The sequence below is a fragment of the Cygnus olor genome, chromosome 8, assembly GCF_009769625.2.
Source record: "Cygnus olor isolate bCygOlo1 chromosome 8, bCygOlo1.pri.v2, whole genome shotgun sequence".
Taxonomy (NCBI): domain Eukaryota; kingdom Metazoa; phylum Chordata; class Aves; order Anseriformes; family Anatidae; genus Cygnus; species Cygnus olor.
Window position 1 is genome coordinate 9,268,493 of NC_049176.1, and position 13,710 is coordinate 9,282,202.

General features: G+C 42.1%; 1 protein-coding gene across 1 annotated transcript in view; it reads left to right on the forward strand.

Moving 5' to 3' along the window:
- Positions 1–13,710, forward strand: part of NOTCH2 (notch receptor 2) — an 85,611-nt gene that overhangs the window by 24,619 nt on the left and 47,282 nt on the right. Inside the window, exon 5 of the mRNA XM_040565961.1 lies at positions 1,677–1,799. Within this exon, the coding sequence (XP_040421895.1) occupies positions 1,677–1,799 (123 nt within the window). The remainder of the gene's footprint in view (positions 1–1,676; positions 1,800–13,710) is intronic.

Sequence of the window (13,710 nt, forward strand, 5' to 3'; positions counted from 1 at the left end):
TTTTAGTATTGAGGTGACTTCTGTGCTCTCATATTGAGCAAAATCCATGAGCCACTTTCTTTGCCTGCAGTACAGCGAGATGGTTTTGAATAAGTGCCTGCTCTCAGGAACCTATTTACTAGAAGACAGGGCTGGTCTTTGGGTTGTCCAAGCTGAGAAGATAGGAACTTAACCCTTCTGAGCTTGTGGTTCTGGGTGCATTTCCATGCTGATCACATTGTTGGCATGAGCACAATCTGTGGTCAGTGGGATGATTCTCCTCAAGCTCAAAAACAAGCTGATAGGACACTCCTGTGTTTTACAGCTCAATCTTTGGTCATTTGCGGTTGCACAGTTTTAAATATAGTAACTTGATTATTAAGTGTATTCCTTGGTAGTAATTCCTCAGCAGTCTTTTGCCAGGAAGGCATTGCTGTGCTGATTTGGACTTGGATTAACCATTTATTTTCTTCACTTTAACCTTCCCTACTGCAATGAGGCTTGCAGGATCTTGGGAGAAGGTGAGAAGGGCTTTGAATAAAGAGGGTAACACTGCAGGTGTCCTAATGTTGAGCCTGTTCTTCCTTGCTGGTGAACGATGATCCATTCGATATGGCTTAGCAACAGTGCTCCTCCTGGCTTCTGACTTTACCTGTATTACTGGAGGAGTTGAGAAAGTGGGAATGGATATGAATCATCTCAAGTCTCCTGGGAGTAGCCATCGTCTGGAGAAATTGCTTCAGAGCTTTACAGTCTCAGCCTCATCTGCCGCATCGCAGGGTCTGTGTTGGATCAGATGTAGCTTAGAGGGCTTGTGTAACTTGATGCAGATGTTATGGAACTGTCTGGAACAGGGCATCAAACGTAGAGGGGGTTAAAGCATAGCTTTGGATGAGGGGGCTGTGTCATGTTAATATTACATTCCAAAGCAGTGAAGAGGCAGAGCTGATGTTTTGAATTAATGCATGCATTCTGGAATCATTTACTTCATCCACATTAGCATGCATCCACTTGTGCTTTGATAAATAGCTATCTCTTCCAGCAGAAATGGCAGGTTTGTTTAATGAGGCGTGAGGTAAAGCAGCATGCGAAATCGAGGGGAAGATGGATTACTGACAGCTCCCTTCCTCAACGTCCCTACTTCCCCTTATTGGAAGGGAAAGGGATTTCTAGCATGGTGGAGAAGGGGTATTTTGCCAGAGTGACTGTGATCGTTAGGAGCCTTGATTTGCACTGGGGAAAGGTGTCTGGTTTCTTCTCCTTTTCAGTCAGGGCTTTGTTTATCAGCATTGCTTGGGTGGTGACTAATTGATTGATTTGCCTAACGCTAAGGAGGGCCAAATGAGGAATTTGGAAGCTGAATTTTCAAAGCGTGGGTGATCTTACCTTGACATAGGCAAAGCACATGAACAATCCTGAGAGGTTCACAAAATGAATGCCAGCTATTTTTTTTGTCATGGGAAGAACTTGTCTTGAGTGGTGCTCTGACTGTGTAATCTGACCTGCATGCGAAGGCATTCAATGAAGTCTCTGGCCAGCTTGCTACGTGGAGATTCATCAGGATTAGGTTAACAGGACAAGTCTTTAAGAAAAACAAACAAAAATGAGGTTTGTGGGGGAAGCTGCATAAAAGATGAATTCTCTTCGAAAGACTCTGTGAAGCCCGTTTCACTCTGCTTTGTTTGTGCTTGGTCCAGGTTTCGAGGGGAGCATCTGCGAGCGGAACGTTGATGACTGCCCAAATCACAATTGCCAAAATGGGGGTATATGCGTGGACGGTGTGAACACGTACAACTGCCGCTGCCCACCCCAGTGGACAGGTACGTACTGTGGAAAACCATTCTCTGTGGGCTGGACATGCTTTACAGGAACGAAATGCAGGATTTCTGGCCTTCACTCAACATACAACTCAAGTTGTAAATGGCTGAATGTAGTTCACATCTGTACCTTGTTCTGCAGTCTGGGGGACAGATGTCAGTGAATCCTTCAGAAGATTGTTTACATCAAAGCCACCACAAAACGAGGCAATTTCCCACTGCACTGCTCAGTATTACAGGCTTACATGCATGTGATTTTTACAGACAAGTCGTGTGGGTCTTGAGCTGCCATGCAGTGCGACTCTTGAGTTGCACTTCTGCTTGTATGGATTAGTTTGTAAGAGGATGTATATTTCACAGAAGTACAAAGCATGGCTTTTCTGTTACAATTGTGTGCTTTTGTGGTGCTTTGACACATTTGGGGGCATTTTTAATGTGGGATAATGATCCTCGTGTAGATAATGGTAACGCTGCTAAAGAACAGGACGAAACTGGAGGAAGGCATAGGTGGGAGAAAGGGAGGGAAGAGAAACTTGTGCATGGGAAGCTTATGTTTTTGCTGCTATTTGCCTACTGTAGCTGATTTTTATCTGGAGTTCTCCAACTAGCAAAGCTACTTTTGCTTCATAAATGAGTGTTTTACTCTGAGTATGTCTGGGGAGGTGGGGGGGAAAATGTGAATTTCAAGAAACCATTATGCATGATGTAAGGAAGCAGCTTACAGGAAATTCAGTGTCATCTTTAGTCACAAAATGTCTCCATACCTCAAAAATAAACAAATACCTCCGGTTTGGGTTTTTTATTTTTTAGTCATTCTTAGCTGGCACACTTTTTCAGTTGGGTTCAGCTTTGCCCTTTTTTTTCAGAATTATAGGAAAAGAAACAACCCCAAAACATTGAGGTATGGACTCAATGTGCAGTTTTCCTTTTATTAAGTAAACTAAGGTATTTTGCTTTGGAGCATAAGCCTGAATAAACTCCTCTGGTTCTGAAGAACTTCTGGTACATTTTTATCTGTATCTAGAAAATAATGTTTGAAATCAGAACATCTGCAGTGAATGGTAGCTCAGGCAAACTTTGTATGAAGAGTTTGACTACTAGAGACCAAAGGTTTCATATTGTTTTAGCTTTACTCCTCAGAGAGCATCATTCTCATTACAAACTGGTTGTCATTAACTGCCAAGGAGGCCTGCCAATTAAGAACCCTCATTAACTTCACTTAAGAATACATAATTTTAAAGGTAAAACCACATAAGAGAGGGAAATGCACCACTCACGGCTTGCATAGCTCTCTGAAACCTGGTATAAATGGGAGAAAATGAGTCCTCCCCTTGATGAGCAAATACCCTTTCTTCTATACTGCCTCCCTGTCTAAATGTTGTTAAAGTTTTCCTGCAAAGGAAAACATGAAGAGAGTTTGGGTGCAGAGCTAGCAACCCTTGGGTGACCCCTGAAATACTGCTTTATGCTGCAGGAATTAGAAACCTTGTTATGTCTTCTAACATGTCAGTAGTAAATCAATCTCGGGATTATTCCTGAAGCACAGAGGAGATAATGGACCATGAGTGTGTACAGCATGAGCTTAAAATTTATGAGGGATTACTGTGATTTGTAGAGGTATCGTAAACGTAGCCTGGTTTGCAGGAGTTGGGTGGGTGGCTGCTGTTCACTAGGGATGCGTTCTGCAACTCACCTGGAAGAGACATTGGTGGTAACAGGCTGTGATTCTCTTTGGTTTTGTGGTAGATTGTCTCTCTGATTAACCACTGAAGCTCTTTGCAATGCAGTTAGTTGTTCCCACTCTGTACCTCTTTATGGGCTCTAACACTGGGGGAAAAATCATTGGACCCGTGTTGTGGCCTAGTCTTGTGCTGTCTGTCTTTTGTCTGTGCAGGCTCTCCAGAAAATCTTATGCATAAAGGATGTTTCCCTCCTGTGAAACCCTGGAAAGAGAGGCACTCCCCAGGTTTTGTGTTCCCATGGCTTTATAAAACAAATCAGTTGAATGCTTTTTCTGAGAATTTCGTGCATTTATGGCAAAGTTTAAGATTATCAGTGCAGCAGCGGCTTTAGATAATGTCTTCTCAAGGCCATTGACTTCCTAGACTTCAAGGCTCAGGTCAGTTGGGAGCTAAAACTGGTCTCATAGTTCAGAAAACAGCAGTTTGACTGCTTGAACTATGAACATTAGAGCTGTTGGGGAATTGAACTATCTTGTCCAAAATGCACAGCGCCAGTTTTGGTGTTCGAACTAAAACATGAGTAAGCTCAGAAGCAGCTATGCGTATTTGTGTCACCGTGTTTGACATAAGCAGGGCAGTAGCACTGTGTGCCCTTGTCCACAGGATGCTTTAGTGATCATCATTCCCCTGCAGCGTTACTGCTGGTCTGGGTGTTTTTGGGAGGCTGATGGCTAACACTGGCAATGAAGGGCTGTATTTGGGGCTTTCTCTAAGCTGCTTTGCTTGAAAGCCCATGTGCTGAAAACCTCTTGGCAAGCTTGCCTTTAAGAATTCATTTATAGTATCTGTAATTTTCCTTTTGCCCAGTAAATGTGTGGCCAAGCGATGATGTTCTGTGACACCCCCAAAGTGTATTTTCTTAAAAGAAGCTTTCTTTGAATGCACTTCAATCCTCCTCCTGCATCTTCAGTGAGAGACCATGAAGGTGCAAGATAACAGCATACGGAGACATGAAGTGTGACACTGAGGCTGGGCACACACTAGGGAAGAGAGGTGTAGGACTCCTAGGATAGTTTGGAGAGAGGTGTCTTTTTCCCAAGGTTAAACCGCAGCTGATTCTGACAGCGGTAAGCTACAATAAAAACAAGTTACTCAGCAATAAGGAAATATGCTATATAAGTGCAGGTCCATCTTTCGCACAAACATGGTTTATAACATTGTAAATCATCACTAAGGTTAGTGAAGAGGGGAGGACTGAACAAACAACTCTTAGAGAGTCTGTCCTGATAAATACTTATAAAACAGCAGTGTAAAACAAAGTCAACACTTTGGGAAATCAAAAGCCTCCAATGAGACCTTGAGTTCACAGGACATTGTGTGCTGTTTAAAAATGATTAAATAAATAAATAAAAAAGACCCAGAGCTGTGTGCTTGTAAGCAAGCATCAGTTAAGAGCAAAAGGATGATAAATCATATAAAAACAATTTCACTGTGTAGGTGTGCTATCTTCATAACAGTTCTTCTGGAGTCTTTTGTTGCTAACACTTACTTGTCAAGTAATCCTGGAAAAGTTTAAATTGGTCTGTTTGTTTTAGTGTTTATTTAATCTTTGCACTGTGGATGAAGATCTATCGCATTTGTTAACGTGATTTGTGCTTCATGGCATTGAGGAAGCCATTCTTGTTTTGCGTTACAAAAATCAGGAAGAATCTAGAAGCTATACTCCATCCAGTGAAGAACAATTTTGTGTAAAGCGATATCGAAGTATCCTTTACTGAAACGGAATCTGTTGCAATTCCTTTTGGTAACCATCTGCCTCTTGGGGTTCCTTAGCAGATGGTAGACTGCATTACACAAGCATCCATTTTTTCTAATTTCTTCTGTTTGGTACTGGAATCGAGCTTTTGAGAGACTGTTTGCTTTCCATCTCATTTCCTACTCTTCTAACAGAGCTCACTGCTCCTTTGTTGATGCATGTGCCTTCTCTTTCTCATGTGCTGTTTTTTCCGGAAAGATAAAATCTTGCTTTTCAAAGACAACCACGGGAAATTCCTGCTGTTGCTAATGTTTTGTCACCTTCAGAGTTCTTGTATTTCATATGGTTATAATGCTTGTCAGCTGCCTCAATCTGTGACTGGCAAGATGATCTTGGATGTGTCTTTGGGAAGCTGCTCCAGATCTTTTCTGTTGTTGAATGTTACCTGATTTTTGTTTTGTTTTGTTTAAGGCTCACTTTATCTTGTCCTGGGCTACATCCTTTGTCAGGACCGATGTTTGTTGTGTCCTCGCAAGGCGCAATGTTGCAGATTTCTTGGAAATAGATAAAGAGGCTTTTGTGAAAGACTGAGGTCTATTCTTATGTGCCAGGCAGGCCAGGGAACTTGGTATACTTCAAGTGTGATTTGAGTCAAAATTAGCCCAAAATCCCGGGCCGTGTTTGTGGCATGTAAAGACTGCTTTATGCTGCTGTTTTGTAGTAGTTAAACTGGATGGCTTGCTGCTGTCCGAGTGTCTTTGCCTTCTCTCCCTGCTCCTAGGCACCCTTCCCCTTTCTCTGGGCTGGCTGTGGCCTTTGTTGGAGTCAGCCACTTTAACTCACTAATCTAGCAAAAAATCCTATCCAGCTGTGTTTTTTTTTTCTTATTTTTATTTTCTGGGATCAGGAATTAATATTCATGGAGAGGTCTCATGAGTGAGCTGGTACAGAGAAAGCAATGGCAGTCCAGGGCTGCAAAGCTGCGTGAAAGGTTAGGGTGTCCTTCCGAGGAGCTGGTGAGAGTGAGGCTTTAAGGGCTGCTCAGTTATTCCAGACTACAATTCAGATAAAGAAATAAGGCTGCCTTTAAAATGCACCTGTTTACTGTGTTGATCTAGCCTATGCAGCTTTGTGTCAGGAAGACTTTGGGTATTAAAGTGAGTAACATTATAAAGTGCTGTCAATGTCTTTGTTTGGCTTGGCCGAGGAAGACTCCTGCTTAGCTGTGGAAAGTTTTGGAGGATCAGCGTGAGTCTGGCCCAGGTCACCTTTCAGGAATGGAGCACAGCAGAGTTTGTTTTGTGTCCTCCATCCAGTTAAGTCCTTTGCACCGTTTTCTCCTCAAGTGCACTGGGAGCTGTGGGACGGGTCTGGGGGTTTGGGGGACGTGCGATGTCCGTGCTCAAGCAAATTCTGGAAGGCCAACATTATCCTGCTGCAGTGCAGGCTTGGCCTGTTTGCCTCCTTTCATTTCTCTCCCTGAGGGTGAGACTCCCATAGCAAGTGTGTTTGTTTAGGCTTTGTTTTTGCCTGAAAAGAGGGCTCCAGAGAACTGTGTATTTTAAAATCCAGGAGACTTTTGTCTCAAGGAAAGCACAGTGTGCTAACAGCTGACTCCACCAAATAACTCCAGCACTGGAAGCTAGCTTAAGAAGCAAATGTTTGTCTTGAGCAGAAAAGCTCTTCAGGCAGCAGGGCAATGCTTTTTAATTAAAATAGCTGCTAGCTTGGTCATATGCTCTTAAACACTAGCACAAGGGTTACTCTTTCTGCAGAGCTTTAGGCAGGAATTTTCAAACAGGGGAGTTAAGGATTCGATTCCTATTTAATTAGAGCAATATTTGCTCTCTACCTTCATTTTCTTTGAAAATCCCAGCCTTAAACTCTGGGCAGACGTGACTTTTCTTTGCTAAGAAGGGAGGATAAACATCAAAAGGCTAATGTTTAACATTTTTATGTAAGATCGTACACTCTGGTATTTTCTTTTTGAGACTTTCTTTGCTGAACACCACTTTCCTCAGCTTCCGTATTAGGAAGTGTACAGTAACGAGCCATGCTTAGTGTTGGGGGAAAAAAAAATAATACTGCTTTGCTAGAATACTTAGAGGCTTGAAATTTGGTGGAACAGACTCTGACGACTTGGATCATAATCTCGAATGTGCCAGTCTCATAAATGACAAAATATACAACCTTTTTACTTTCTAGAAGGTATTATTACCTGCCAGGGGTGTTGCCAGGGTTTCACTCTTCTTGTTCTGGCTGATGTGCACGGAGCAGTGCTCACCTTTGTGGTGGCACAGGGAGGCTGGGTCAGACGCCTGCCTGGTTGCCTTTCCCAGTTGTGAGGTGATGGTGGACTTTCGGGTGCTTTTCCAAACTTGTATTAAAAAGCACCAAAGCTTGTTGGGTGCTAGCTGAGATCTGCTCATGCCAAACTTGGCATGTTGGCTGGTGATTTGCTGTCACTATCGCAAACTTTCCAAGAGGCAGCCCTCTGAAAGAGGCCAAGAGGGATTATGATTCTTTTTCTTCCTTCGCGTTTGAATTGGCAAATACAAAGGGAGAAGGGAGCGTGTGGGCAGGTTCCAGAGCTGGCAGCTCCAACTTGGGTGTACAAATGATTTGAAGCATCAGATGTGAACAAACTTTATCCTGGATGTTGGTCGGTGTTCTTGTGATGCCTGTTCCAGTGTTGTGTGGAGCAGACTGATTTCATAGGCTTCGAATTGACACCATTTGTACTTTATCCAGTATGAATTCTGGAACAGGTACACAACCTCCAGTTTGTTGCCTGCTGTTTTCTGTTTCCCAATAGCAAGCCATGGTGAGGAGGTAGCTGTAATAAAACACCTCAGGTGTTAACAGCTGAATTGATCCGATGACAGAACGACAGCATCTGATTTAGTCCATGCTACTGCTTCTTCCATTGTGCCGTTGGTGACTTTCCAGCCTGGGAAATACTCTTTGTGATCAGATGTGCCAAATAATCTCTTGTGGAGTTGTCTTAAGCTTTCAGTACATCTCGCATGTGTTTGGCTCTAAAACAAAATAGACTAGACCACTCTGAGTCTGGGTTGGTGCATGTGTGCTCTGAGACCAGGCTAATAGCTAACAGTTGTTTTATCTGCAGCTGCCTTGTTTCTGGCAGTTTCTGCCCCTTCCATCATCCTTGGAATGAGGTGATTTGTCTTTGGGTAATTAATAAAGATGCATTGCTGAGCTAGCTGGAGAATATGAAGCTTTTATTGCAAGGTTTAGCTTCAGTCATTATGTTTTGCCCTGCAGGACTTTCTGCTTGTTAGGGATTTCCCTGGTTTACTGGATTTTCCAGAGGAGCTTAAGAGAAGGGCAGAATGAAGGGTAGCTTGGTGATGTATATTTCCTTTTGATTACTTCTCTATCTTGGCACTGTATCCAGTCATTTCACCAGCCTCTGCCATATAAAACCAGTCTATCATTAGTGCACTAGTCATCTTTCTTGAACACTGTTCATTTGTAATGCTGCCTCTGAGGAGCTCTGTCCGAGTGGCCCTCCCTCCCCAGTAGTCTGCTGAGTGATTTCAGGCAGTGCTTGGTGGATCAGGGAGTGCATAACTCTCCTAAAGCCCAGAGTTTTGTATTTGGAGGCTGTAAAATCCCTTGTAAAAGCCCATTAGTTCCAGTACATGCTTCCTAGTGTGGTTATGAAATTAAACTGTTTTCCCCATCATATTAGTCTAAAATAAACACAGATGTTTGCTCACTACAATTGTAGAGATTGATCTTCAGTTGTGTTCAAATTCTGTATTAATCTCTTACATTTTATGGTATGTTGGATATTGTTTGACATTCTTCAAGAGGAAGTAGATCTAGATAAAAAAACAAAACACCAAACCAAAGAAAACCCCACCTGAAATTTGGGAATGGTTGTTACTGCTTTGCTGCTCTGTAGTTGTGTATTTCGAAGGAAAGCAAGATGCTGTGAGATCCTTGGGAAGGAATATTTTTTTCAGGACTGTGATGCCCCTTGCTTTTACGAGAGAAAAAGTATTTGGCTTCAGCCATTTTTTCAGTACTTAAGGAAGACTTTTACTAAACACATGCAACCGGGGAGACTTTTTGCAAATATAAGCAGCATCAGAGGGTCTGGAATTTGGATGTGTTTTGGACATGTGAGATCCCTGTCTGTCAGTATTGCCTGTTCGTTGCTCTGTACACTCTTATCTGTGTAAAGACACCGCCTCTTCTAGAGAAGTTTGAAGTTCTTTGCTTTGATGATACCTTGTGTCAGTAAAGCAAATTACAGCACGTGGCAAAAGATACAAAAGAAAACACTTGATCTTCCTTGCAATAACTTTTGTATTGTACTTCTATCACAATCTGTCTTTCTCGGTAATATTTGCTTTGTGAGTCTCTTATGAAATGCTTCTCTTCAGCCGGTCTGTTGGACGCCGACCTCTACCCCACTTTCATCCTCTTCGTGAAGAGGTGGTGGCTTCAGTGCTGCGAAGCGTGTTCACAGGCTGAGGCTGTGCCACTGCTGTTATACAATCGTTTGCATTAGTTATTCTTCCTTGTGGTCAGATATCTCATCAGTGATATTTATTTTGTTGATGAAAGCTGTGGGTTGTGTAGAAGTCCCCACTGAACTCTTCCAGGGGAGCTGAAGTCTTTCCTCGAGGAGTGTCTAACCCAACCTTTCAACAAGAAGCCTGTTTGCTTTTGTATTTCATTTGCCATTTGTTGCATCAAACCATGTCTGCTGTTGCACTGCCCAGTGACCTCACTTGGTTGAATCTGTCTGAAGTGCTCTGGCTTCCTCTTGGATAATATAAATATTATTTTGTTAAAGATACTGCTGCCTACTGTTCATCTTCCAGGTCACTAATTAGATGCTCCACCGCCTGTATGTATTCATTAATTGTAACTTAGCTTTTTCAAGGGGTAAGAATAATTTTGTGGGTTAAAGATTAATTGAATGTTTTTACAAATGCACAATTCAAAAACATGGGGGGTTAAGTATTTTTTCACAAATGCCATTTTATTAGAAGTCCTGATGGTTTCACGCTATTTTCCCTACCCTTTTCCGTTTACTGAGGAGTCGTGCAAAACAACTTGAGGAAACTGATGTTTTGACCCAACAGAGCAATGTGCTTTGGGTTACTCAAGCAACACAGGCATTTTACTTGCCTTAAAGGAAAGGACTGGACAAAGAAATATCTTTCCCCAGACAGACATGGTCTGCCTGCTGGCATCCTGAACGTCTGCATGGAAGGTTAGAGATGGGAAGGAACAATAGGGTCCCCTGCAGTGTTGCGCTGGTTAACCTTCTGCTGTAATTAGAATTGGCCATTTACCCAAACACCGTTTCTTATCTCTGAGCCAGTTCTTGAGCCTTGATAAGTCGCTGTTCACCTTGTGACGTAGCAGTGCTCTGAAAGAGGAAAAAAGTAAACCGTTCTAATGAGATGTGCATCCTTCAGCTACTCCAGTTGTGTTCAATGACTGTACAACATTCTTTGCAGTACCTTGTGAAATAAATTACTCTTTCTGAAAGATTCTAGCTAAATATGCTGGTTTGTAGTTTCCCAGATAGCCCTTCCATGGCAGCTGGTAAGATCTTTGTGCAGGGCAGTGCTAGTCTGAGATGAGTGGCATGCTGCTTGCGAGATACTGAGGGGGATGGTGGCAGAAAAGCTGCCTTTGAAACCCAAAGCTCCTCTCCCAGTGAGTCCTTTACAAACTTGAGGACCAGTTTGTGATTCTTATCGAATTACCTTTCCCTTCTGGTATCACCAAACTCTTCAGATATTTTGACTTCCAGTTCAGTCTAAGTTCAGTGCTGCGGTGGTCATGATTTTGAGAGAAATGGATGCAGCGATCTCCTCCCAGCTCAGTTTTCGAGGCACAGTATTTACATCCTTCGTCCTGCTAAATGCTTCTAGTGTGCAAATTTTATGTGAGATCTTCTCTCAGGAGGCTTTGGTGTCTGGTACTCCAGCTGTGCATCAGCCGTCTTTACTGCTGGAGAGCTTTTAAGAGGCCAAGAAAACTTTCTCCTTTATGGAAAATATGGTCTGCCAAACATGAAGACCTCCAACTGAACTGGCAGAAAGTCCTGCCTGCATTCAGCTGTAGGATCAGTCCGGTTTCCTGTCTTGGAATTGGGTTTTATGCAAAGAGGAGGTCTTGGAATTGGGGTTTATGCAAAAGGTTCAGTAGGATCAGCTTTTGGATGCATCTGTTGTTGCTTCCCAGCTTGGCTGTTTGGGTTTCTTATTTGTCCAGAGCTTAATGCTCTTTTGGTGTAGGATTGCGCTCATTTAATGTGCTGCCCTACCTTTTAAATCAGGCTTTATTTTTTCTTGTTATCGCAGGAGCTCTAGGAGAACAATCTAGCTGTTTCTCATCAGTGAGGACAGGTACAACGACATGAGGGGCCCTGAGCCACTGCATCCTGTGTCTGACAAAGGAGAATCTCCCTGAGCCCCTCTCCGGTGCCTGCTGGGCTGGCAGGGGGATCAGTCAAAGCAGCCCACGTGCCTGGTCTACTTTATTCCTTACAGCTTCTCTGAGGGGGGAACATATGGGAAGTAACTAGTTTCATAGTGGGCAGAAAGCTCTAAGAGCTGAGGGCTGTTCCCTTTTTCTACTTCTAGTTTTCAATTTTGAAATACCACATGGACTAGCTGTTTACTTTGTACAAGGTCACTTAGAACCTGAGTCGGCATTTTGCTGATTTCCCAGGCTCTGCAAATATCAAGGTCAGGTTAGGCTTTTATTAGTTTCTTGGAGTAATCTGTGCTTCCTTTCTTGTCGTGTTCTATATGCGTGTTTCTACATTCCCATTAAAATGTTGTACAGTTAGGGTATTTGAGCTCCAAGCATTGTGTAAGGGCATACCGTCACTAGTTGACGCTGCATTTACGTTTCTTTTAGAAATGTAATTGAAAGTAGCAAAAGCAGAAGTAAAGAAATACCTATAGAAACTTCTAGCTAAACAGATCAAGAGTTTGCACTTAGAAGTTGAATTTGGGTTCTGTGAATGAAAGACTCGATTCTTCCTAGCAAGCAGAAAACAAGGTTTCCAAGTAAATTACAAGTAAAATTACAAGTAAATACACTTGGTTCAGTTACAGTTAAGTCAAGCTGCATCCCTCAAGTAAACCTTCAGAGATTTTTTTTTTGTCTTGCTTGATTTAAATCTACCTCAGTAAACTGTCAGAGAGAAGTCTTGTGAAGACTATTTAGAGCAGTTTAAAATTAAATCCTGTTTTATGTCATATACTGGAAGAGCTGTCAGTCCCTACTGTGGAAAAGCTATTCAGGAAGCTCACAGGACAGACACCACATTGAAGACCTAGGCTGCTAAAAACAGAAGCATCAAATCTTTTCTTTGCAGCAGCTGTCCAAAATACTCGTCTGCTGATGTCATTTGCATAAGGAGTCGAAGCCTTTTCTGAGGGCAAACCAGCCCTTTCAGGGCCCTGACAGCTTGTGGCCATCCTTTAGTCTCACTGAGAAGTAAGTGGTGATGCTCCTTTGAGGGAGGATGTTCTTTGAATCCATTTATAGTTACATACAAATTTCTGAAAGAAAAAACTGTGTTGAAGAATTACTAATATTGACCATTAATCCCATTTTATTAACACCTAAAGATTCAAAAATGCTGTCTAAGGAACCAATGGGTTTCTTAAAAATGTCTTAATTTTTCTTCTGAAGACTGGGCTACAGAACGCATTTCTAAGCCACTCAACCCACACTTCAACAGTGAGGACTCAAGCATTTTCAGTGAACTTGAAATGGCTTTATATTCTTGTCTATTCAGCAGCTCCATTTTTTTTTTTTTTAAACTAAGAAGTGCCTTGGACTTCAGTACTCTGGCATTTGTAGTACTTAAAAAAAAAAAAAAAAAAGTTCCTAAATCGTTCGAGACTTGTTACTTACTTTGCCTGAAGGTGATGAGACAGTACTTATGAATGTAATTAGGTTGATATGCTCAGCTTGCCTTATGCTGCTTTTGACTGTTATATCTTTGGCCCAGAACTTAGTCTGGATTTCAATTATAACTTCAATGGAGAACATGTTTTTTTCATTAGAATATCCAATAGTGCAATAGTTAATTGCTCATTTATGCCTCTCTCATATTGAGTTTAATTCCCTTTGTTTTTAAAACAAACTGTATTAAGATGGGGCTGTGTTTGATTCACGTTCATAATTAAACACAAATATGATTGATCTAGTAGCTCTGTATTTTTCCTCTCTTGAGGGAGATGCTGATAGACCTAATAAAAGTTTGTTTCAGTTTAGGATGGTGGAAATATGGAGTGGCCTAGGACAAGGTTATTGCAAGTACATCAGTGATGTCACTTGATGCTGTCCTTTAGAGAAGCGGAGTACAAGTGATAGGAAAAAATAAATAAGTCCCAAAGTTTGATAATACTAGTGACACTTGAAACGGGAAGTTAAATAAATCCTGAGAGCTTGAGAGGGGTAA